The sequence below is a fragment of the Callorhinus ursinus genome, unplaced genomic scaffold (genome assembly GCF_003265705.2).
Source record: "Callorhinus ursinus isolate GAN/ISIS: 27379988/994484 unplaced genomic scaffold, GSC_fseal_2.0 scaffold1, whole genome shotgun sequence".
NCBI classification, from domain to species: Eukaryota; Metazoa; Chordata; class Mammalia; order Carnivora; family Otariidae; genus Callorhinus; species Callorhinus ursinus.
The window spans coordinates 20,496,714-20,524,520 of NW_027397063.1; the positions used below are offsets into that span (position 1 = coordinate 20,496,714).

General features: G+C 35.7%; 1 protein-coding gene across 2 annotated transcripts in view; it reads left to right on the forward strand.

The window, feature by feature from the left end:
* SAMSN1 (SAM domain, SH3 domain and nuclear localization signals 1) overlaps window positions 1–27,807 on the forward strand; it is a 133,762-nt gene that overhangs the window by 81,409 nt on the left and 24,546 nt on the right. The window contains exons 1-3 of one of the 2 annotated variants that reach the window (XM_025872768.2): window positions 425–580; window positions 21,199–21,270; window positions 25,729–25,878. In XM_025872768.2, the coding sequence (XP_025728553.1) occupies window positions 524–580; window positions 21,199–21,270; window positions 25,729–25,878 (279 nt within the window). In that variant the 5' untranslated portion in view covers window positions 425–523. Of the gene's footprint in view, window positions 1–424; window positions 581–21,198; window positions 21,271–25,728; window positions 25,879–27,807 lie in introns of those variants that run through there. The other variant, XM_025872783.2, reaches the window with a different exon arrangement.

Consider the following 27,807-nt stretch of genomic DNA (forward strand, 5'->3'; position numbering starts at 1 on the left):
TGCATCCGTGCTTTAAGTAGGATGAGTAATGCATAAAGTCTAGTTTATTTCATCTTATAACAAAGTTTACTTAGAAGTATAAAACTGGCTACCCTGAGTATTCTCTCCATTTTTTTAACAGTAAAATGCCCACATCCCAAGTTTTATCGCAGATATTTTCCTCTCTCCATCCACAGAATGTGTTATAGATTTTTATTTTCATATAAACTAAAAAAAAAAAAAGATCTTTATTTTGAATCCTTGTGGCCTTAATGGTAACTACAGGCATGTCAAGGTGTGAGATTTAGGAATCTACCTCAAAGGATAACAAGATACAGAACATGAGTTACCAAAGAATTACCATTAAAAAAAAAAAAAAACTTTACCCACGTAGATGTGAAGTCATATCCTGACCAAAGTAGGAAGTGGCAGGTCACTGGGCTCAAACTTATCTGCTACACATCATAGAAGGCACGGTGCTGACAGCTTTCAGTTGTTTCTGTACAACAGAAAGTGCACTCGCTCGGAGTAGTCTGAATTCAAAATGCTGAAGAGAAAACCATCCAATGCTTCAGAGAAGGAGAAACATCAAAAACCAAAGGTAAGGTAATTTCATATACAAACAAAACAAAACCATTTAGTAGAATAAACACACACACACACACACACACACTGTTCTTCTCTTGTCAGTCATAAATCAATTCAACCATAGGCTGAATGCCTCATGGCAAACATGAACGTTGAATTGCAAACTTAGGTGCTAACTAATACCTGACAATTACTGTCTCTGTAATTTTCCCTTATAGTGTATATTTGATCATTTACCTTTGTAACTGAAGTTTGAACTCAGATCCAACTTCATGGAAATCAATGTGGTAGTCTCAGAAAGGCTGATATTATGAAATACTCCTGAACATTTTTAATGACTATAAAGTTGTCAATGTTTATTTAACTGAATGCATTTTATCCCTCACGTATTCAGCTCTCATAATACTTTTAATTATAAGAACATTGTAAAATATAAATGTTTTAGCTAAATATTTGCTTTTTTTCATTTTTTTTATTAAAATATGATAGCTTGTTGAAAAGATTATTTTTCCTACTCTTGCTTGAACTAACATTCTACTAGTGAGAGGATTGGGTTATATTTTAAGAAGCATCAAAACCCCATATATTGATAGATTTGTCAAATTGGTTCTATTTGGAATGTTATGCTATTTTTGTCTTGACAATAATTGCCACATTAAATAAAAAGTACAGCATGAGATAACAAAGTTTAGATTCTATTGTAGAACTCTAAATTACTTTCATTAATAACATGAACGAAACTATAAAATACTGGGTTCAAAGGTCTTCCCCAATACTTACACATTTCTTGAGTTCCCTAGATAAATAACATTTTTAATCTATTTGTGAATAAACTATAGCTGAGGTCAGATGTACTTTTAGAGGACTGACATATTATCTATTATTGGTCTTTATTTGTTTGGCACCCATTCTGAGAGAAAGGAGTTGGGAATTGACTGTGAACTTCTAAATTGATGTGGCATTGAACAATGGTCAATATTTTGTTAAGTCTTTGCAAGTTACTATACAACCTGTCTGAAGGAAACTAAAAAGGAAATACTTCCAATCTTTAAAAACTAAGTCAAGCACCTTTAGTTAAAAATACAACTGGATAATGTATCATGAGTTCTGCCTTTTTCCCTATTACAATAAAAACTCACAGCAATGTTTCCCAAAGAGAAAAAAAATTCTAAAAACATCTTTTTTTTAATATTTTTTATTTATTTGAGAGAGAGAGAATGAGAGATAGAGAGCACGAGAGGGAAGAGGGTCAGAGGGAGAAGCAGACTCCCTGCTGAGCAGGGAGCCCGATGTGGGACTCGATCCCGGGACTCCAGGATCATGACCTGAGCCAAAGGCAGTCACTTAACCAACTGAGCCACCCAGGCGCCCCTAAAAACATCACTTTTATACTTAAGATTAATTTTATATAGAATTTACTCAATTAAATGTAACTAATATTGAGTTGACAATAGTAGGTTTTAGGAAGATCATAAAAGTTAACATGAAACAGAGGTTTTCTCCTTCAAGTACTTAAAATCTGAAGTGAAAAGTATCTCACAAGAACTGCATTAGGTAGTTAACTGTCATATTTATGTCATTGAACTATTTTCAAAATAATACTTTAGTCTATCATCATCATTTGCCTTAATTGCAGGAACCATTGAAATATAAGTCGAGTATTGTTCATCATATTGACTTGTTTGTTTGTTTAAATAAAAATATATTTGATAACATCTATCTGGGAATAAAATACATCACAGAGAATAATCACATTGGAAACATTGACTTCTGTTGTGAATGGAGTCCCATTTTCTTTAGATGAGTGATTTCATGCTACATGAATTTGAAGAGATATGTGAGTGTATATGTACATGTATATTTTTTGTATATTCCAGGTCCACTAAGGCCTTTCCTTTTATATTGAGGTAATATTTTTCTAATTATTATAATTATGTCTTAGAAAGAAATCCTCTTCAATTCACATTTATTTATTTTACTGGGTAATTTTCTTTGTGAATTTTATGGAGAAAACAGCAGAATCCCTAAAAGGTGAAAGAGATGGGTATCATGATGATCCCTACAAATAAATGGCTAGTAGAATGAAGAGTGTAAATTCCTTCATCTGTTGGAAGGGATCATACGGCCTGTGTCTAGAAAGAAAGAATAGAACCATCAAGAATTCAGCCTGAAATATGGGGAATAACATAGTCTATGCTAATTAACTATGGGACCAAACAATAGTTCACATTTCCTGACCCAGAAAGACATACTCCTTGCACTATAGTCTTTCAGAATGTCTGAGAGAGATTTTCTTGTTTTTCATTGTGAAGGCTGCAGTAGGTAAAGAGCAACAGCATTAAAAATGAGGGAACCATTACTAAATCATCTAGTTTGTGTTAACTCCTGTGCCTTATAGTTCAGGTGACCTAGTACCCAATTCAAATGGTGAATGCATATTATACCTAGTGTCACCCCAGATAAAAATTATGGAAATGTTCATTTGAAAAGGAAATCAATGGAGAAGGACTTTGTTTTGAGTATTTTTAAGTAGATCCTACAATTGTGAGAAAGTTCAAAACAATCAGATATAAAATGTAGCAACAGATTTTATAGGAGTCTATATACAAAATGATTTATTATTTTCTTACATTCACAAGCCTTACCAATAGACAAACATGTCCATGATTCAAAAAAATAATTAAAATACAGTTTTACCATCTTTATCATTAATATGTTATCTTTTTCACCTTTTATACCTGTTTCTCCTTTTTTGGTATGGGATCTTTCCTTCAGATAGCTCATTAAATCGGACCAATTGTATTCATATTTGTTATAAGGGCTTCATAGTGTAAGTTAAGGGAGTGAGACCCGAGATACTCTATAAGGGAAACTGGGAAGGCCTTGGAGAATTATTACAAAAAAAAACCCACTATGTATACTGGAATGTTAATAAATTCCAAAAAGTTTAATTTGTGTCTCAGAACTCTCTATGGTGTATATAGGTAAATTCCAAATTAATAAAGAAATTTGATGAATAGTGGCTAAGTACTCTACATTTAGATTAATTACTCAAAAATAGCCTTGTTTAACATACATGGAAGGTTCTATACTTTGCTTTTTGAAGTTTGTTTTTGCCTTCTCATCACTAGTGCCCACTACTGATAGTGATTTTTAAAAATTTTAAGCATATCTAGGATTCAAATTTGGTAAGATATGATCTCATTACACTCTATAAATGCTTAAATTATAGAACATGATTTTCCATGACTTTTTCCAACTGAAATGTTTTATTTTTCTATATTTATTGTGAGCTTCTTGTACACTAATAATTTTTTTTTCAAGATTTTATGTATTTGAGAGAGCGAGCATGAGCAGGGGAGGGGCCAAGGGAGAAGCAGAGCCCAACGCAGGCCTTGATCCCAGTACCCCTGGGATAATGGCCTGAGCCGAAGGCAGACACTTGACCGACTGAGCTACCCAGGTGCCCCTAATATTTAACATTTCTAACAACTCTGTGAATCACTCTTACTTAGCTCATAGATGAGAAGGCATAGAGAAGGTTAATTAACTTGAGCAGAGACACAGTCAGATGAAAAATACAACTGTGAGATGTGAAATACATCTGTCAATTTCTAGTATTTCTGTTCTTATTATGCTGCTATTACTAGCATAGGAACTGTAGATATGACTCCTATTTCTGTCTTAATTAACAAATATGTTTGGGTTTTTTAAAAAGATTTTATTTATTTATTTGACAGAGAGACACAGCGAGAGAGGGAACACAAGCAGGGGGAGTGGGAGAGAGAAGCAGGTTTCCTTCTGAGCAGGGAGCCTGATGCGGGGCTTGATCCCAGGACCCTGGGATCATGACCTGAGCCGAAGGCAGACGCTTAACGACTGAGCCACCCAGGCGCCCAACAACAACAATTTTTAAAATATTCAAATGTTCAAATTGTCAAAAAAAAAAGTCATGACCTAATACTGAGATTAAGTATAACCACGTATCTCCCTCCTGTCCCTAGCATACCTTCAATGTAGCAGGCCCCTAACAAACATGTGGAGAGTGAATGGAGTTTCTTGTGTCTACTCTACGTATCCTGGTTCAAGTATGGATACCCATCAGTGCAGTGAACTTTCATTTCCCTTGGTACTAAGTCTGTTAGTGTGTTCATAAGAAAGTTTGTATGTATGTGTATAAATGCAACAGTAATTCATTTTTAAGTTTTAAAAGGACTCCAACACAGCAAATGTTGTACAAGAATCTCTGGAGACATGGGGCGCTGGGTGGCTCAGTCATTAAGCGTCTGCCTTTGGCTCGGGTCATGATCCCAGGGTCCTGGGATCGAGCCCCCGCATCCGGCTCCCTGCTCCACGGGAAGCCTGCTTCTCCCTCTGCCACTCCCCCTGCTTGTGTTCCATCTCCCACTGTATCTCTCTCTGTCAAATAAATAAAATCTAAAAGGAAAAAAAAAAAGGAATATCTGGAGAGGCCCACCTTTACATAACCGTAGACCTTTGTTCCAAGTCAGGGAATATGTTGAAACTTCGAAAATAGAAAAGGAATAGATAAATGAAACTTTGCAACCGTAATTAGAACAACTTGGCCTTTATTCGGCTGGGATTAATGATCTGTGTTAACAGGATTTTTTTTTTTTTTTTCAGTAAAGGAGATTCAAATACCACTGTTATTTTAAAGGGAAACACTGGAATAATGGCAGTTCTGGAAATAGCTTTTTTTTTACCATATTTTTAAATCTAAAGTACATACTAAATGAGACACCATTAGTGTCACAGATGCTAATTTTCACTAGCAATGACTGAAGTGGCATTCTTTCCCATTTGCATTCAATCCTAGCAATGATGAGAGGTGATGAGTTGATTATGAGCTGTTTTCACTGCACTGCCCGCTGTGCAAATTTATGCTCCTAGACAAGGGTGACACATAGTTGGGGCATTAAAGAGCTTTCTTCATTGCTTTTCCTATCAGGACTGCAGAGATACATTTTAACTCTTATCAAACCAGTTAAGGGAAGAAATGTTCACATGTACAGGTGCTTACTTTAGGCCAGGCACTTATAGAAGGAGTTTATGGCATTGCCTCTCCAATTTACAGGAAAGAGAGCAGTCCTGTAGATGTGAAATATTTTCCTCAAGGTATCATAGCTGGTAAAAAAAAAAAAAGTTATTCAAGATTATAGGGGACAGCTTTTCTTCTTCTAAACCTGTGGATTTCCCCCCATTACTTCTTTTTGCTTCTTCGACTGGTGTGTAATTTTGGACTTTAATTTAGATAAATTCAGTTGAATGTTCTGGCTTTTCAAAGTGATCCCAGATAAGAGACGTGATATATAATGGAGGAAATATTTTTTCCATTTACAAAATGATGGGTGTAAATAAATGTTTATTTTTACTTTTGATTATTACTCCTCTCCATGTGGGAAAAAATTCTCCCAAAGGTTCTGTTCATTTATGTATTTAGTTCGTATTTATGTCACCTTTGTATTCCAAGAAATAGTTAAAATAAATGATGATCCAAAACTAAATAAATTATGATCCAAAACTAAAAACAGGTCAGGAGAAAACAGAGTATAGATCATGTTAAAAGGTATCACAGGGCCACCAAGGTCAAGTTGAACATGGGTCTAAATGCTTGCTGCTCGTGTGGTCATACAGACCAGCAGCTCTGGCATTTTAGGAGTCTGTTAGAAGTGCTGACTCTCTGGCCTCACTAGATACCTATCAGTTCTCTGAGAACTTTAAAGTTCAGAAATGTTTACATTGATGGTTCTCAACCTAGGTTGCACATTTGAATCACTGAAGAACTTTAAGAAATACTAATGATTGGATTCCATATTCAAATATTTTGATTACTTAATATAGAATGTGCCTGAGCATCAAGAACTTTTAGTTACCTAATCTGGAAACATTTTTTCTATTAATCTTTTCAAAAGACTTAGAAGGTGATTGATTAATCCATTTATTCATTCATTCATTCAGTCAGTCATTTAATACAACAAATATCTCTTGAGTGTTTACTATAGACAATATAGACCATATGCTGAGAATACAGTGGTGAATAAAACAAAGATCCCTGCCCTCACAGAACTGACATTTACTGGGGATGACACACAACAAGCAAGAGAAATATGTTAAATATATCGTATGTTAAGTAGTGCTAAAAAGGGAAGGAATACAAGACACCAGGAAAGATTTGGTGAGAATGGGACATTTGAAAAAGGACCAGAAAGAAATGAAAGAGCTGCCCACGAGTTTGACTGATGAAAGTATATTCCAGGCAGAAGGGAGAGTAAGTCCAAAAGCCTTGAGGTGGGAATGTCCCTAGTGTGTTTGAGAAACAGTGGAACAGAGTGCACAAGGGTAAGAGTGTTCCCAAAGAGCAGCATCACAGGGGGCTTCTAGGTCATTATAAGGATTTGGGCTAGTACTGAAAAATGTTGAGAAAGGAAGGATCTGGGTTCCATTTTAGTGGGTTTATTCTGTCTTTTGGGATTCAAATATACCGAAAGGACCTAGAGAGAAAATAGGGAGAAGAGACCAGATAGGAGGCTCCTACAGAAACTAGGCAAGACACGATGGTGGCTCACACAAGGGGAGTGGCAGGGTGGATGCCAAGATGTTGAATTTGGGATCTGCTTGTACATATTATATGTACAGGAAACTTAACCACACCACGTGTGTTGAAAAGCTGGTGAACAGAAAGGCCGCCACTGCCCTACACTGTTCTCGTTTCTAATTTGTGCCCACATTCCCAGGAGAAATGCCTATATTTCTGTGTCACACCAACAGAAATTCACCCCAAAATCGATGTGTCACTTCCCCAGATTTTCTCTTTCTCCAAACTACAATTTCTTGTTGAACTTAATTCTCATGCATAGTGTACCTCAAATCAGAAGAGATGAACAAATAATTTGCTCATTTCATCATGTTTAATTGCTTGAGTTAAATAATTTTAGCCTTGAAAACTTTTCTCCAAACAAAGCACTAATTCATCTAGCCTTCCCATTTTACAGGATATGAATCTATAATCAAGTTGTATTGCAAGCAAGTAGCCAAAAAAGCAGGGCCAAATAGGTTGGCTAAACTTGGAAAAAAAAAAAAAATCAAAGAAACACAGTGTCCACACAGCATACAGGAAGTTCAGGAGACAAATGACTAAGAGAATGACAAAAGTGTAGCCTTCCTTTCTTTGGAAATTTGGATATTATATCCTATGGGAAGAGTATCAAGTCACTACTTTGACTACCAACGCACTGGATTTGTTAAAAATCAATTTAATGAGACACATCTCTTTAATCTTTCCTTGCCTTGCTTTGGAGACAAATTGCTTCATTATCCCTGAAGATTGTGTTTTTTTCTAATGGCATTAACTCCATACTCTACGTTTGCAAATTTAGCATTACCAAACTGATCCATTTCTCTTCCTTTCTAGTGTTAAGGATTTAGGTGAACTTTTAGAAAGAAGACATTCATAATTAGCTTCTTAGCAGAGGACAAAAATGTCCTACATTAAGAATTGATTAAGAAGAATAGAAGAGGTTTTTAAGCTGTTTTTAGGGGTGGACGAAGTGATTCTTCTATGCACAGAGCCATTTGTTAACCCAGCTGGCTGCGTCTCTTTTCTCCCCCTCATGATGAGCTTCACCAGTAGGAGTTTAACAAAATACAATGGGCTGGGTGGCTTAACAAACAAATGTATTGTCTCACAGCTCTGGAGGTTGCCAAGATCAGGGTGTCTGGGGGCTGATTTCCTCTGTGGGTCCTGAGGAGAGGCTCTGTTCCAGGCCTCTCTCATTGGCTAGGAGATGGCCACCCATTACTCCTCTTCATTTGGTCAGTCCTCTGTCCATGTACACCCCTGATGTCCCTCTTTTCTGCATCCAAAACTTATCTTCTTATAAGGACACCAGTAGGATCAGATTAGGGCCAACCCTAACAGCCCCATTTTAACATAATCACCTCTTTAAAGGCCCTGTCTCCAAATATAGTCATATTCCGAGGTACTAGGGATTAGGTCTTGAACATATAAATTTTGGGAAAAATTAAAATGCTGTTCATGACACAGTCCGTGAAGTTCTACTAACTGTGAGGATTTGATTGTCAGCTGCTTCCTTCCTTCCAATTGCCCTAAGTCCCTCTTCACTTCCAGTTGACGAGTCCCCTCATTGGGCCAGCCCCATTGACCTCACTACAGTTGACTCCCTTTTACCCACACCATCCAGTCTTTTTCCTTGCTCTTTCCTTCCGTCCAAACTTACCTCTGCTACATCCCACTAGGCCTCTATTAAGAATCATTTGAAAATAAATAAAAGTAAAGCATCTGCTCTGCCCCCCTGGCCAGTGGCTTTCTGGCTACAGATTAAAATCACCTATCTAGCTGGACTGTTCAACCCTCAACAAAGCCTCCACCAATAGGGCCAAGGTAATGTCTTAGAGGGCATTCTGGCAGAGCAGTAGGGAACGAGAACTAAAGTCATATAGACTTGATCTTGAGGTCCTATTTTTGTATTTCCTCACCAGGGAACATTGAACATTTTATTAAACCCCTTTAGAGTCTCACTGTGCTTCTCGGAGGAAGGGGTGTATGAAAGCATGCCACGTAGGATTGATGTGAGGATTTAGTTAATTACCATATGGAAATTTTCTAGCACATAGTACATGGTCCATTAATAATCTCACTCTCCTGTTTTCACAGTGCCTGTTCCACACCTCTATTGTTTCTTGTAATACAGTTTATTCCAATATGTCCTCCCAACCAGAGTTACCATCAAGAACAGGGGCTATACCTTACGCATATCTGCATCCCTGGAATTTTTGTTGGGAAACAAGGGGGACTAAACTCAAGTCTGCCTGACTTTCAGATTCCATGTGCTTCCTATTCCTATTTTGGCTACTGCCAAAAATATTTATCATACAGAACAGTCATGATTTCTCAATGTGTGTAAAATGAGTGTGAAATGACTAATGGATAATATTAGTCATCTAAAATGTACTCTACCCGAGGGCATAGTTTACAAATGGGTTGCTGACAAAGATCTGGGCAACACCCACATAAAGCAAAGCAACCATTCTTAGAATCAGAATGTAATGAAACAAAACAATAATCAAACATGGTAATTTAATATGTCTGAAGAGTAAAAAAAAAAAATAGCAAAAGGGCTTGCTTTGCCAGAACCCAAAAAAGAGCTGAAGAGTAGAAATGTGTCAGTGCCTGAAGAACAGCATAGATCAACCAAAGCAAATATTCCATTTGGCTCAGCGGACTTGCTCACTTCATAAGATAAGTAATTCAGCCTATGTAACTTCATGTCTCTAGCCCTGGATACCACCTAGTTACTGTAGCTTTACTATACATAAGGAAACAAATTTCCAACATGATCTTGTGTCTCATATAGTGTTTCCTCCAGGGGAAAAAAATCTTTGATAAGTCAACCGGAATATGTATTCTTCTTGACAGTTGAATTTCTCATACCTAACCAATACTTGACATTGCCATTTTTGGTATCTTATTACATTAGTTTATGAGTCAGTCCTTCGGAGATTGTTTATTTCAGAAAACTTGAAAAATAAAGTTTCTGGACCTGATGAAGTGAGAGGCTGGCATTGGACATGGAGACCTGGCCAAGGAACTGGTTTTCTAGAAAGGATAAGCCTGAGTTGCCACCTGGCCCCACCTTTTCTCTACATACGTACAACGAAGACAACTAACTATAAATAATGAAGTCTCCTTTCTATGTTTTTAATAATTTAAATAATTTAAATTCCTGAAGTAGATTTAAGGCAGGTTTACCTTGTGGCAAATTCTATTTATAATATACACAGTGATATGTCTAGGCATTAATCTGGATATTTGGTTTAAATTTTTTCTGAATATTTCACATGGTTACAGCTATGCAACTTTGATTATTTTTTAATTAAGTAAGAATAATAAAATGAGTAATTAAATATATAAACTTTATAATGCTTATGGGTATATATTCTTTATATTGCTAGTTATTATATAACCATCATCTTCTTCTAAGTTAGGCCATGTACGTTTCAAGTTACTTTAAGATTAAGAATATCTTACTAAAATTATTTCTCAATTTTAAAGCAGCCATTACCTATAAAACAAATATTTATAGTAGATTTGTAATTTTAAAGGAAAATTCCTTCCAAGATAAACAGTCTTGTCAGACATTCTAAGTTTAAGAATTATCATCAGTGGAATTCATTTCTACCTACTGTTACATTTTAACATCACTATTAATGCCTCAGTATAATGAAATATTTATATAGCCAAATCCAAATTTGCCTTAAGGAGAATGTAACTGATCAGAAGGAAGTTACAGAACCCTAACATCTCTTCCAAATATCCTAGCATGAACTTTCAACTATTTTTTTCCACCCATCCTTTCCTTGTTTGGGATTACATACTGTATATTTGCCCCACATAAACATGTCTGTTCTTACTAAGGAGAAAACGTTTAAATTCCTAACCATAGTGGCAGCGGGTGCTGCCTGAGATGGGAATGTTTATAAGCTTTATGATATTAACTGCAGCACTCAACCTCAGGTGGCATAAAGCATGCAAAAAAGAACTTTCTGTCAGTTTTATTATTTCTAAAAAGGTTCCCCTTGAAGCAGAAGAGTGACCTTGCTCTGCTGAGCTGACATATGCCACTGGATTAATGGTCGAGCTCTGCTGGAGGGAAGCTCACAGAAACATTACAACTCCAGAAGCTGGGCTGGCGGTGACCATTAATCAGGGGGACCAAAATCATGCATCAAACACACTCATTTAAAAGTAGTAAAAATGACTTAAAAAAAACTTTTTGAGAATTAGCTTATTGTTTGTCATTACTTGTGTTCAAGGAGATCACTGCATGACTAAAATATCCCTTGAGGAGACCTTTAGAAAGGTTACTATGTACCTGGAGGCCATGTGAATGCAGAGGACATTTAAGACTAATGGAAGTGACTGACTTTTTGTTCCAGAGAATTTGAGGGGAATGTTTATTCAATGGACTCTGTTTTCCCAGCTTAATTTCCACTCCTTTTTTTATTTAAACATGATTTCAAAACAATGAATATTTGCTTCTTTGTGATGATTTTATTTTTTAAACTGGAATAACTAGGTTTAGTGGTATAAACATTTGATGGGTAAATATGTTAGGAAATTGTTCAGGAACCTAAAGTTTAGTCAACATTCAACTATTAAGTATGTTCAAAAGTATCTTGACAGACTTAAAAGTACATTCTTGGTATGTGTCAGCTAATGAAGCATTTCCAAGACTTTTTCTCTCTCTGATTATTGAAAAAGGAAAAACAAAAAAACAAAAAACCTAAGTCTAAGTTCATTAAAAAGTAGAATAGAGGAAGAGGCATTTGTTAAGAAAACAAGAATTTTGAAACTTAAGATTATGGTCAAAACATGAAGGCCTGTTATGTTTAGTACTTGAAAAATTATTCTACTCCAAGACACCTGGGTGGTTCCGTTGGTTAAGCACCCAGCTCTTGATCTCAGCTCAGGTTTTGATCTCAGGGTTGTGAGTTCAAGCCCCAACGGGGAGCCTACTTAAAAAAACAAACAAAAACAACAATGACAACAATGAAAATTCTTCTCCTGGGGCGCCTGGCTGGCTCAGTCTATGGAGCATGAGTTCAAGCCCCACACTGGGCCTGGAGCCTACTTTAAAAAAAAAAAAAAAAAAAAAAATTAAGAAAATTCTTCTTCTCCTAAATAACTGTTGCCTTCTTCTACCATCATATTCACTATTATCTTCTTTTCTTAGCCATAACCTACCCAGGAGGATTATTTATACAGTTATTTATAAATGTATTTAATATAAAGATTATTTATACAGTTTATTTGCAAGATTATTTGTTTTTGAAGTTTAGCTATAGGATGGAAATAGTTGATAATTATGTGTCAACAATTAAAATATTTAATACTTGGTTTAAGTAGGAGAAATCTAATATGCACACAAGAGAGCCAATTTCTAAATTTATGGAAGGATAATGCATATTTTTACAACTGGAAATTTGAATCATCTATATTTGGTTGTGGCACTTTTGCTATCCAGTTTTCCATTTAATATACAGTGTGTGGTCCATCACCTTTTTTGTTATTTTGTCATTGTTTTAGCAATCACCATCTTTGGGTCTGGAGATTTCTAAAGAGTCCCTCAGTTAACAACTATATAATCTCTCAGGGTAAATAATTTTTGAGGCAAATTCAAACTATACTGATTTCAACTGATTTAAAATTTTCTCATTTTAATGCCCCTTTCTTTTAGACTGACTATAAATAATAAAGGTACAGACATATGTATACAAAATGCCTTTAATGTACGAAGTAGTCAGTGCAAATAAGTATTCCTAAATGGATGAATATAAATTTCTAAGTTGACTTCTATTATACATTATTAAGTTCATTTATTTTGTGAATAAATATAATCTGCTTTAGGAACTGCTTCTATATTTGTATACCATTCATTTGAATATGGTTCTATTTAGCTCTTAGGGATTAAAGTTATTTGGTTGATGGGACCAATAGAGTGCAAATTCCTCCAGGATAGATTCTTGTCTTATTCATACAGACAGCCTGACCCCAAGCATAAAGTTTAGCCACAGAAGGCACTTAATATATTTATGTCGAATTGCATAATGCAACACCTTATAGTCTTCAATTAGACATCAGCAAATTATCCTCCTTGGCTACAACATGATCGAATTATAATTTGCTTTTGTGTTAACCATGAAATATATGGCTTTTGGACATTTAATTTGAAGAGGAAAGTGTGATCTGTCATCTGCTGTGGTTTTCCCAAGCCTCACAACTGTAGGATTTTTCTGCATAGGTACTCTAGCACTTAAGAACATGAGCAATGAGTGTGTGCTAAACGGGGGAGGCACTGGCACGTGATCTCATAGGGATGGTGGGACTGGATCCTGCCCTTGAAGAATGGACTGGATATGAGTAGGTGGACAAAAAAGAGGAAGGACATTTCTTGGAAAACAAACCAACAGAAAGAGAAACCAAAGAAACATCATGAGCAACAGCTCAGAAGCACAAGTGAATGTGTCCATTCTGACCGGCAAGAACTGCCAGAAGTTCTGCCAAATCAGACTACCATTACCTGATACCGTGGGGGATCATGAATTGCAGCGTGCTGGGTTTGAGCTTTATTTCACTGACTAAGGAAGAGCTACTTAAACTCTCTGAGTCTCAGTTTTCCTCATCTGTCAACTGGAGAAATCAATACCTAGCTCAGAGGGTGACTGTGTTTATTTAATGAGATAATCATAGATAGATCACCTGACGTGGAACAAATCCTCAGTAACCATCCTAACAATGTGGAGCAAGCTTTACATTTTGAGAGGAACGAAATGATAAGAACTGGTAGTTTTGGAAAATTCATTCAATGGTGTGATGTTAGATGACTGGAAAGGCAAGAGTTTAGGGACTAAGACGCTAAATGTTAGCGCATTGGCTCAGGAACGAGGCTATAAGCACATATTTGACTAGCAGTAATGAAAATAAATGTTTACGACAGAGATGTCAAGAAACAATCGAGATGTGGAGGCTGAAAGAATGAGTGAGGGGTATCCTGCATTTTGCATATGTGTCCGAACTTCCCAAAGTGAGCAAACACAGATTTCCAAGAGTGCAGGCGGATGGCTCAGAAGGCATAATCAAAGCCGCTACTCAGGGGCAGCTGGATATAAGCAGTGAGAGCCTTTGGCTGGCACATCTGCCTTCCAGCATGAAAGCAGGCAGAGAAACCACTGAGGGCTAGAGCAGCTATGAACGTGGGTTCCCTGGAGAAATTCTTGAAGATTTCAAGGAAGCAGTGGTATAATGAAACAATTCCAGAAGGATCAAGAGGAACCATTTAGTCGTCAAAGAGAAAGAAGGAATAGACCACGAGCTATAGCAATAGTCTAGGAGTGAGCGGGCCAAGCAGAAGTTTTTTAAAATCAGGAAGATAAGAGGCTGAGCAGTCCAGGGTAGCCTGATCGTGGTCACATTTTTTGAAGTTTTTCCTATCCTTTTTATTCTGTAGGATTTTGTAGGAATCGGTGATATCAAGTGACTGAACTTTTGCCACATTAGGCCTTTTACCTGAAAACAAGATATTTAAGACATATCAGTATTATTTATTTTAAAACCTCTTTTCAACTAAAATAGAATATCCTAATTTCTATTCAATTCTTAAAACTGCAGCCTGACTTACAATCTATGGATGTAATGTAAATCATGACATACAGTAATAAATGATGCAGAGGCGCAATTGAGAATTTTAAATATCCAACTCGCAAAACTTGTTTTGTTACATTAAACAGGCTGATATGAATAACCACTTTTATAGGTTATGGATCATTTTGCATTGATTTTTTTTTTTTTTAGATCTAGTTTCTTTTGAGGCAGTTTCAGTTTACACAAAAACATCTGTAGGGGCACATCAGCTTCTGAGAGGAAAGCTTTCATGTGGAAATTTTGACACAACTTTCAAACACCAGAGTGGAATCAGAATCTGCACTTCCTTTAGATATTTTGCAGTTGACAGAAAAGATACTGAACCAGAGAGATCAAGTGAACTAACTTTTGTCCTAAGAGTCCAGATCTACATTAACAATATTTAGAGCACTACTGTATGTTTGAGCATCGGGTGGCCTTTACTCGGGGTGGAAATGTTGTTGTTGAAGGTTATGTCTCACAGCTCCAGTTGTCTTTTACTCTTCAACTCCGACACACAACCATCCTCCATTGACACCACATGATAGTGTCATTATTTAACACTGAAGCAATCCTAGCAGGTTATTTTAAGTGAGTTAAATTTGTTTCACACTCTTCAAAAGATCTCAGCACCTGAGTTAAGTTAGAACAATTAAATCCTCGAATGCCTTTGGATAAAGGCTGACTAGCTAATGACATTTAGCATACTATTATTATAGAATATTCATACAAGTGCCTGCTGAAACAATTCTGATCTTCAAGAGCATTTACTAACCATCACTCTATGTGCAGTATTTAGAAGATGTGAGAACTCATTGGCAGAGAGGGTGTAATCTTTAATTTGGCAGTGTATTTCAAAATACTGCGGATGTCTGACTCAGATATGTAAATTTTTTCTTTGAAATAGACTGTGAAACTTTTCCACCAGGGCCTTACCAGTCATGCTGGAGATAAGATTTTCCTTAAAGGCTCCAAAAGTTGATGGCTGGTTAAGAAACGAAAATAAGGGTCTAGTTGTCTTGGTTTTGGTCAAAAGGTTGATTCATGTTTCCAAAAAGAGACCCCCAGTTGTCCTTCGTGTTGATAAATTTAGGCTGGCCGTTGTTCTAAGAATCCGATTCAGTTCCATTCGTTCAATCAAGATAACTTTCCAAATTTTCATCCTGCTCAGATAGCAAGTTTCTTTGAAAATAGAAGACAAGATCAAAACTTTGGAATGGGATGGCAGAGTTGAGAGTACATCAGGGTGGAGAACTGAAAAAAAAGAGTTTATTTTTGCAAGTTCTGGTTCCTGTAAATTTCCTCACTGAAAAGGACTAGACCATTTCTAAGAACACTGTCAGCTTTGTATCATGACATGACATTCTGTAATAATTAGAATTGTTATACAAAACTAGAGGAAAAAAATGTAACTAACAAAAAAATGAATCCTCTTAAGTTCTTTTATACTATTCATTGCATTGTGTAGGGACACACACAGTTGTGTTCAAACACCCCAAATGACACTATTCAGCCTTTTTATTGTGGAAGCCAAGTAGACTAAGTGGAAGAAAGTAATCTGTACCATGTAATTGCAGAGAGTCTTCAAAAGGCAATCTAATCATGTGCATCTATATCAGAAAGTTGGTTGTTCTAAAATAAACTTGGAAAGCAAAACTTTTATTTTCTCCTTAAATATGTCTGTACTTCCAAACAACTATGATGTAAGCAATATTAATGATATTTGGTTCCTTAGAAAGTTGTGTAAACATTAACTTTTTTTTTAAAGACTATTCTTTAGACAGTTTTAGATTCAGAGCAAAATTAAGAGGAAAGTAGTTTTGCCATGTACCTCCCAGCCCCTGCACATGGTTAACTCTTCTTTCTTAGCTATTATTTAGGTACGTTTCTTTCTTTTAGCCGAACATTTTACTACGGGAAACTTTTAAGCATATGCAAAAACAGAATAGTACAATTCACCTCATGTATCCATCACCCAGTTAACCATTAAATAATGGCCAGTCATGTATCTTCTTTATGCCCACATACTTGCTGCCCCTCACTAGGTTATCTTGAATTACAAGTGAAAAATAACAGTACTTCCTCAGTATCATCAGCTAGTTATTCAAAAAATTCCTCAGTTGTGTCCTGGCTGCTTTTGTTACAACGGTTTCTTTGATCTCTATCTAAACAAGATCTATGGGTTGTTATTTGGTTAGACAACTCTTAGAGGTTATTAATCTATACTTTCCCTCTTTCTATTGATTAGTTGAAGAAACCAGGTTATTTGTTCTGTAGATTTTCTCACTGTCTAGCTTTTTCGGATTGCATCCTTCTGGTGTCATTTAAAATGTTCCTTCATCCCTCTATTTCCTATAATCTGGTAGTTAGATACAGAAGTTTGGTGTTAATTTTTCTAAGAATACTTCATTGGTGGTATGAGGTGCTACTACTACGAAGCACATATTCTAGCTGTCTCTTTTTGTAATTCTAGTAGCCGTCAGGGATCATCGCTGAGATCCTTTATTGGCAGCAGGGGTTTATGAAACAGTCACTTTGTCATTTCATCATTCCTAATTGATTAGCTTGAATACACACACACATAGAGAAAGATAAACTTTTCCTCATTAACTATCTACTCTGAAATATATTTCATAAAAGAAGACTACATTAAATGCTTGTCTTTTATTTGCCAGTTTTCATAATACAACTGTAATGTTTCCAAAGGCGATCATTGATTTTTTTTCCTTTTGGTATCATTAATAACTCATGAACTTTTGATATATTAGATGTATTTCAATATTCACTTATTATTTTTATTGATATGAAAATTATCCCATCTTTCGATACAATCTACCACAGTGAGAACAGTTTCAATATGGCCCCTGTGTTGTTTTGACATGGGCCTAGTAGTCTTTGAAAGACTACTTGCTTTACGCCATGACCAATACTTATTTTCATTGTCCCTCAGCATACGTATTTATGTATACCAATATTATTAGTAACAATGGGATTACTGAAAACAGGTTAAAATTTGTCCTTGTTTTTTATTCTTTAGACAGTCAAATTATTGTTCTTAAAAATCACTTAAAGTAATTCCCCTCTCTAAACCACCAGTTCAATATAGAATTAGGTTCATTTGTTTTATTTTTATTTAGAATTTTTAGGGATGGCTTTTATTTTTATTAAGTTCTGTTAAAAATAAGTAAAAGTTACATGGTTTTAAAGTCAACTCTATAAAACGAGGTATAGGCAAAGAAGTCTGTTTCCTCTCCTTTTTCACTTTGTTCATTTTGCCCCATTTTCTAAGAAAGAAAACATGTTTTCACCTGTATTAAAACACAAACATCTATTGCCACCCTTAGATAAATGGCATCCTACTATGTACATTTTTCTCTACACACATCTAGCTTTTTTCACTTACACAGTATCCTAGAGATCATTTCACAGAAGTATAAAGAGATATCTTTCAACTTTTTACAGTTGCACAATTTCATTGTTTGGATTTACCACACATTATTCAATCAGTCCCCTCTCAGTGAACATTAGGGTTTATAGCTTTTTTATAATATAGAAGTTTTATAATGAATGTGGATGTGTAAGTCAGTTTACAGTCAAGTGTGTGTGTCTGGTATAGATGTGTAGGAATGGAATTGTTGGGTCAAAAGGCAAATACATATATAATTTTACCAGTTTTGCCAAATTACATTCCACAAATGTGCTATTTTACAAATGCATATCTAATTGCACAAGGGAAGACTGTATAAATATGGAGAGAGTGGAATTAAAGACTAAATATGATCTAATGTCAACAGATACAAAGAACTACCTAAAATACTAATTGCATTTTTATTTAAGTTACCTTCCCATTGATAGCTATTCATTTATATAACAGCTCTGTCTTGATGGGAGCTTCTGTCACAGATAATATTTGCTAATTCTAATCCATTATGATTATACAATGCAAAATTATTGATATTCAAACATTCTCATTTATAAAGCACTATTATCTAGGAAGCCAGCTTGCTTCCACATGATTCACCTTTTCATTGGAAACTTAATAGGAGTAGAAATTACAAATTTGTTCGTTGGGCATACCTCACAGTAGACATTAGCCCTTTTCATCATAAGCCATAACCTATACATTATGAAACCATCTCAGAAAGTCACTAACTTTTAGACTAGAGAATAATGAAATTTTAAAAACATCATTTTAAATACTTAGATTTGCTTCTTAATGGTGTCTTATCATGGATTGATATTATACTCCTTTGGTTTAAAGCTGTTGAGTGATTCACAATGAGATGACTGACAAAACCCAAAGTAATAGTCTAAAGACTTCTTAAACCACTACTTCCAAATCTGCTTCTTTTTATTGATATAATGAGGGGAGAATTAATTTTAAAAGGTGGTGACTATTGATTACTTAATGGCAGACGATAGTGTTGAGAAATGCTGAAGTGAGCCTATTCTGTGCCCTCCTGGGCAACAGGACCCATTATCCAGTGGTGGAAATCATGCTGTAACCCTCATTAATATTTAATAGGCAGGACGCAGGCTGGATGCAGGATGCAAAATTGCCCTAGGCATAGGTTCCAATAGGTCATCAGAATGTTTCAAGTATATAAAAGAGTAACAGATTTCCCTGTGTTCAGATTGTTTATAAGCAGGACAACAATACACTCAATTCCCTTTTGTGATCTCTGGGCAATGATAGCCTCATGGAAATGCCTACTAGGCAAGTAGAAGTGATTAATGCTCTGGGAAGTCATTCTAGGTTAGTAAGCCCTGCATGAGAAGACTTTGTATTTTCCAGTGTGGTTCTCAGTTTCGGCCCTTCTCTTTCTCTCTTCTTGCCACAAGCTGAAGGGCTTGTTCAGCAGGGGTGGCGAGTCAGCAAAAGGCGTTAATTGTGTCTAACACAGCCATCGTCCTTGGGGCAATATTACGTATCACACTGTCTATCAAACTAACCCCTTGTCACACATCAGGATCTTTTTTATTTCACCTCATTTAAAAGGGAAACAAGGAGTTTTGTAAATTTTTTTTTAAAGATTTTATTCATTTATTTGACAGAGAGAGAGACACAGCGAGAGAGGGAACACAAGCAGGGGGAGTGGGAGAGGGAGAAGCAGGCACCCCGCAGAGCAGGGAGCGGGATGTGCGGCTCAATCCCAGGACCCTGAGCTGAAGGCAGACGCTTTTAACAACTGAGCCACCCAGGCGGAAACAAGGAGTTTTAAAGATAGCTGGTGGGGAAACACGAGTCTAAGTGCTTGTAAGAACAACGAGCCTTCCAAGCTGACTTGTACTAAACTGGGCTGTGACTTCTGAAAGGACAAGACACGGTTTTATAAATTGCTGGCTCCCATTGTTAACTTTTCAAATGACCAGGTTATTTTTCAGTACCAGCAGCTTATTCTGAAAATATTATAAGCTTGGAATGAAATTAAGTTCTTGAGATAGAACATATTCTTAGGATTTATGGGTACATAAAGGACACAACATCAAGATATCCACCATTCCAAACAATGTATAAAATTAGATGTGAAGAAATATCCATTTTTTGACTCAATGACTCTAAAGATTGTTGAAACTGTATTTAGGAGAATCATTTACTTTGTAACATATCAAGAATTATTTATAATTACCTGCCTAGAATGAATTATGTAAGAATAAAAATTTAGCTTTGTAGGCAAAAAGTATCCAAGGGAACAAGTCTTCTATTAACATATTGAGCTTTTTCTCAAAACCAGTGAATGAAATTGACCCAGAGGTCTCATTGTAATCCCATGCTAAATGTGGACAAATTCAGTTTTACTTCCAACCTCTGACTGGCATGCCTAAATGCAAGATATTTATTACTAGCTCTGTGTGTATGCCTTCTCTTTCTGACACCAAGTAGAGAGTCTCAAATTAACAAGTGATCAATGATAAATGCATTTGTATTCATTTTGGTTTTTTGACAAATACGATTATGAGGCATACTGGTGGATCTACTCATGTTTTTGTCTGTTTTGTTGTTGTTATTTATTAGTTGGTTGGTTAGTAATACATGTCATTCTGTCATGGAAATTAGTTTGTGGCTAGCTCACTTGAAGAGAGCTCAGCTTAGAATTCATAGATTCTTCAGCTGCCATTCCCAAGAGCAGAAGTAACACTATAAATTGAAAACAGTTTAATAGATTTTCTTCAAGATTCTTAACACTGTAACATAAAACGTATGAAGGCATTTTTGTCAACTGTAAATATTATAATGTTATTAATAGTTATACTTTCAGTGCCTTTAGATATTCCAGAGAGAAGAGTTTTTTAATCCTATATTTGCAGTATATTGACGCTTACTGAACATAATCTAATCTATCTAGCAATTTTATCAGTGAAAGTCACAAATCCTAAATGTCCTTTCCTTTCTCTTTCCTATTTTATAGCGCAGCAGCAGTTTTGGGAATTTTGATCGTTTTCGGAATAACTCCATTTCAAAACCAGATGATTCAACTGAGGTTAGTATTTTATTATAATTTTATGAATGTTATGCAAACACATTAGGAAAAATTATGAAGCCAATATCACTTTTGCAAAGTAAAGTATATTTAAAAATCACAGTCTTGCCTATATTTTTGTAATAAATGAACAAAGAACTACTTACTACCTAGTTACCATGCTGGGTATTAAAAGTAAAAAGCTCTATAAGAAGCCTAACATTAGGAAAAGCAGAACATGAACTTAAGAAGAGAGTTACAGATAGAAGGATTTTGAGAAACAAGACAGAGGATCATAGGGGAAGGGAGGGAAAAATGAAACAAGATGAAACCAGAGAGGGAGACAAACCATAAGAGACTCTTAATCTCAGGAAACAAACCGAGGGTTGCTGGAGCGGAGTGGGTGGGAGGGATGGGGTGGCTGGGGGACGGACATCGGGGAGGGTATGTGCTATGGTGAGCGCTGTGAATTGTGTAAGACTGTTGAATCACAGACCTGTACCCCTGAAACAACTAATACATTATATGTTAATTAAAAAATAAAAAAAGAAAGCAAACTGATGGTTTCCAGAGAGGAGAGGGTTGGGGGACAGGGTGGTACAGGCTTCCAGTTACTGAGTGAACAAGTCATATAAAACAAAAATAACAGCATAGGGAATATAGTCAATGGTACTAAAAAATAGAGAGAGAGAGTTACAATGTAAAGGAACACAAATAATCCCAAATTTTCTGAGCATTTCCACCATAAAACAATATATATGTTAAATTTTATGTAGATGGTAATTGCTTTAATTTAATGATTAAATGGCTTAGTTGTAAATTTGTCAAGGAGAGCATATGGTTGCTCAACTGCACTCAACACTTCTACCATATGCATTGATATGCCTCATAGGTGACTATTACATCCACGTTTGCAAACAATGAACACTTTAAATGTAGCTTAAGGAAAGCTTCCCATAAAATTAAGTCTATATAAAAATAATGGTAATAATAATATCTACATTTAATTGAACACTTATCATGATATAGGCACAACACTAAACACTTTACCTACCTCTAGTGTAGGGACTATTAGTATTATTATTTTACCAATGAAGAAATACATTTCGTTGAGTGAAAATACTTCTAAATTACGCAGTTAATAAATGACAAAGGCAGAACTCAACATCTTGTTTGACTTCAAGTTTGCATTTCTGTTATACTATCTCACAAATGACAGGCCAACTGTGATGTGATTAATGAAAAGTTTAACATCTGATCAAACAGTAGAGAGGAGGGATATATACTGAGAAAACTAAAAATAATGTTTATCATTGAACCTGATTCAGCAACTCCACATGTGATACATTTTAGATCAATAGGTTTTGGATCTTATGTATTTCTTAATTATTCATTCTCATTATTGAATGTTTATTTTTTGTTTTTTTATAAAGAATTTTCCTGTTATATTTAATTTCTCAATATACTTTTCAGATTCCTATGTGTATATATCTACATTTTTAAATATTGGTATTTCAGTAATGGAATTCTAAACAAAAGAAATGAAAACAGAATGACATTTAGTATTACTTTATAAATATATCCATTAGTACACATACATGCATGTGTGTATAATATATCCCCTTTATATATATGTATATTATTTATATACACATGCTTATGGATAAACCTATAAATAGCTATATAGTTTATCCACATTTATTTAGTTTTAAATAAGACAATATATGTATATAGAGAGAAACCCCATATAATTTCATTCTCAATTAACATCTTATATAAACCTTTAACTTCCCATAATCACACACAGATTGTAGATTCTACACAGTAGAATCTGCTGTTTAGTTTAAAACTAGGGTTAACCTGTAAAAGTAGCTCAGGCTCATTCAGGTTGATTGATTAGTAATGGTGGCTTAGTAATTTGTGAAAGAATTTAGTGACCCTGAAAAAGTAGTTCACATGTTTTTCAGCAATTCAGCATTCATTCATTCAACAAGTATTTCTTGAGCACCTACTCTAGGACAGCGTTTCCATTAGGCACTCAAAAATTACTGTTGCAACTGATGAAAATCCCTACTTCATGAAGGCTAATGTAGGGAGGGAGAGACAGATCTTAGAAAAGCAACGACAACAACTGTAAATAAATATCTAATAAAGGTGTGATTCAGGTGATGAAAAAGAACAGCATGGAAAAATGCGGAAGTTGAAAATATGCTAAGGTAGTTTCTTTGAAACATCTGTAAGAAACAATAGAAAAACCTAAAATTAAAAATATTTGTGATACTGGGGCACCTGGGTGGCTCAGTTGGTTAAGCATCTGCCTTCAGCTCAGGTCATGGTCCCGGGGTCCTGGGATCGAGCCCCACATGGGGCTCCTTGCTCAGCAGGGGGCCTGCTTCTCCCTCGCCCTCTGCCTGTCCCTCCCCCTGCTTGTGTTCTCTCTCTGTCAAATAAATAAATAAAAATCTTTTAAAAAAGTATTTGTGATACTTTCTTGAAGCTTAGGCAACGGTAATTTAACACAGATAGTAATAAAATAATATACTTTCTTGTTTTTTTGGTTTTTTGTGGGTTGTTTTGTTTTGTTTTTAGTTTGTAATTTTACAGTGAAGATAGAGCTTAAGTAGAGAGAAGAGAGAAGAAAAGGCTGACTTTAAATTTTTAAGGGGTTTCCAAGTTATATTTTATTCAGGGCTTTTTAATTAAGCAAAGAATCTGCCTTTTATAACCTTGAATGTAGAAATTGAAGTTCAATGAGGACTTCAATAGGCTGTCCATTCATATTTATCATAGGCAATCTGGGGTAAGATATGAAGTAAAACATAATATTGACTAATAATTTTGTTAACTATGTGGTTAAGCCTTCCTATTAAAATATTCAAGGAGAGGGGCACCTGGGTGGCTCAGTTGGTTAAGCGGCTGCCTTCAGCTCAGGTCATGATCCCGGGGTCCTGGGATCGAGCCCCACATCGGGCTCCCAGCTCAGCAGGGAGCCTGCTTCTCCCTCTGGCCCTCTCCCCTCTCATGCTGTTTCTCTCTCTCTTTCTCTCAAATAAATAAATAAATAAAATCTTAAAAAAAAAATTTCAGGGAGAGCCTAGGTGGCTTAGTCAGTTAAGCATCCAACTCTTGACTTCAGCTCAGGTTGTATCTCAGGCTTGTGAGATTCAGCCCCGTCCTGGGCTGGCAGGGTATCTATTTGAGACTCCCTCCCTCCCTCCTCTACCCCCTACCCCCATGCATGCTCTCTCTCTCTAAAATAAATAAATAAATCTTAAATATAACAAAAATACAAAATAAATATTCAAGTTAACTAAAGGGAAGTTTCCCCTAATTTTTTTTATATTCAGGAAATATCTGTCTGTCCACCCATCAAGAATGGTGGGCAATGCTAGACTAGATGACCCTTAAGGGTCCTTTCTTGAAATCTAAGATATTGAGGATATATAACCCAAGTAGGTCCTTCAAGAAAAAGAAAAAAAAAATCACTCCAAAGTTCTACATGAGAAGTTTTGCTTATTCAAAAAATATCAAGTGTCAGTTATGTTCCTGGAAGTGTTCTAGATGTTCAGAATAAATAAAAAATATGAAATCTCCAGGCTCATGGAGCATACCTCATAGTGGGAGATGCAGGCAATAATCAACCAATCAAAGTATCAGATAATGTTAAATACTTAGAATACATTACATATGAATTACATGAAGATTTCTATACTAGTGGCTAGACCAACTTCATATTTACTATTGCTTGAGAATGTGGGAAATACGCATGGGATACTCACCTGCAAGAAGAAAAAATTGCACTTTCTCAGTGGATTTACTTAACTCCAAAACTTTTTTACAAATGACTATTTCAACTTCTAAAGAATCAAGAGGATATTTTAATGCCTGTTAAGCATGAATACATGCTATAGCCTTTCTAAAGCCCCCAATCAAATATCTCCATCTATGTAGACTTAATCACTCATTATGCCTGTCATTTAATTCTCTTTTGCCCATCTCAAAAATGGGAAAACCAGGGGCACCTGGGTGGCTCAGCCGGTTAAGCATCTGCCTTTGGCTCAGGTCATGATCCCAGGGTCCTGGGATGGAGTCCCGCATCGGGCTCCCTGCTCAGTGGGAAGTCTGCTTCTCCCTCTGCCTCTCCCCCTGCTCGTGCTCTCCCCACCCAGTAAATAAATAAAAACTAAAGTGGCTCTATTGTACAACGATTCAAGGAATAACTAAAATTCTTTAAAAAAACTTTTAGGTGTGAAGCTCAGGTCCTTCGATATCGCAAGTTTTATTTTCTGAGTTTGTAACACATGTAACCAGGCTTGGACAACTTTAAAAATATGTATTATATCCAGATCGAAGTTTTGGAGGCTGCTGAACATAACACACGGGAAGCCCACAAATCTGAAATCTTCTCTTTAATAATGTTTTCAGATAAATGATTTTTATTGCTTTATTATTCTGTCTTTTGTAAACAATTCTAACTAGGTATATGAAGGGGAACCCATAAATGAAAGTGGAGAACAAAATAAAACTTCAAATAATGGAGGAGGTTTAGGGAAAAAAATGAGAGCTATTTCCTGGACAATGAAGAAAAAAGTGGGTAAAAAGTACATCAAAGCCCTTTCTGAGGAAAAGGTAAATATACTCTGCTAATCATTTGTATTTTTCTATTAATTTTTTTCTTAAAATAGGCAACAGATTCTTCTCCTAGATAAAGAATTACTTGGTCCTTTAGGAAGGACTTCAAAATCTATTTTCTCCCTCAGAAGTTAGATGGAAAAAAACCATTATGACTCCTATGTTAATAGAGGAAATGGAGGCTCAGAAAGATCACACATGTAGCATATGAAGAACGGTATGTCATATGTTGTAACAAACATCAGTACTTCATTTCTTTTCATTGCCAAATAATATTCCATTTTACACATAAACAACATTTTATTTTTCCTTTCATCAGTTGATAGACATTTGAGTTGTTTTCACTTTCTGGCTATTGTAAATAATGCTGCCATAAATATTTATGAGTTTTTGTGTGGAAATATTCTTTTGTTTCTCTTGGGTATATGGTAACTATCTGATATTTTGAGAAATTGGCAACCTGCTTCCCAAAGCAGTTGCATCATTTTACATTTCCACTAGCAATGTGTGACAGTTCCGGTTTCTCCACATGCTTGCCAACACTTGTTACTGTCTTTTCGATGCTAGCCTTCCTGGTGGGTGTGAAGTGGAATTTCAATGTGGCTTTGATTTGCTCTTCCCTGATGACTAATGATGCTGAGAATCTTGTCGTATTCTTATGAGCCATTTGTATATCTTCTTTAAAGAAATGTTTACTCAGGGACACCTGGATGGCTCAGTCGAGTTACTGTCTGCCTTCGGCTCAGGTCACGATCCCGGGATCCTAGGATGGAGCCCTGCATCAGGCTCCCTGTTCAGCAGGGAGCATGCTTCTCTCTCTCCCTCTGCCTGAAGTTCCCCCTGCTTGTGCTCTCTCTTGCTCTCTCTCTTAGTCAAATAAATAAATAAAATCTTTAAAAAAAATTAAAAAAAAAGAAATGTTTACTCAAATCTTTTGACCATTTTTTAATTGGGTTATTTGGGGTTTTTTTTATTGTTGACTTTTAAGCTTTTGAAAAATATATCCTGGAGGCAAGTACCTTATCAGATATATGATTTGCAATACTATATATTTTCTCCCATTCTGTGGACTGTATTTTCACTTTTTTGATGGTATCATTTACAGCACAGATGTTTATAATCTGATATAGCCCAATTTATCTATTTTTTTGTCATTTAACTTTTAATATTGCAATTAAAAAACTACTGTTTAACTTAAGGTCACAAAGATTTACTCCTGTGCTTTCTTCCAAGAGTTTACAGCTGTAGCTCTTAAATTTTGGTGTATGATCTACTAATTTTTTTATGGAGTGTAGTAGGAGTCCATCTTCATTCTTTTGAATGTGGATATCAAGTTGTCATAACACTAATTTGTTAAAAGGACAATTATTTTACTGTTGTCTTTTCTTCCACCCTTGTTGAAAATCGATTGATAATAAATACATGGTCATAATTATATATGGGTTTATTTCTGACTCTCAATTCTATTACATTGATCTGCAAGTCTTAGTCCATTCTCTTTTTTAACCCACTTCAGTAGGACTTCTGTCCCCAATAATTCATTAAAACAGTAATCATAATAGATATTAACCTCTGTGTGGCTGAATTTACCGGTCACTTTTCTTCTTTCATTACTTTTCAACTGTATTTGACACAAGTGATGATTTCAATACATTTGAAACATTCTCTTTTCTTGGTTTCTTCAACTGAGCATTCTTCTGGCTTTCTTTCTTTCTCAGAGTTTCCTTTCTTGGCTTTGGAAAGACTGTCTCTCTAAATATTCAGTCCTTCTGAGGCTTATTCCTAGATGCTGTACTCAGTCTACTCTCCCCCTCAGTGATCTCATCTAGTCTCATCACTTTGTTTTTCTGAAATTAATCTCTAGCTATGATATCTTACCTGCTGTACTTAAACAACCAATTGTGGGAGCGCCTGGGTGGCTCAGTT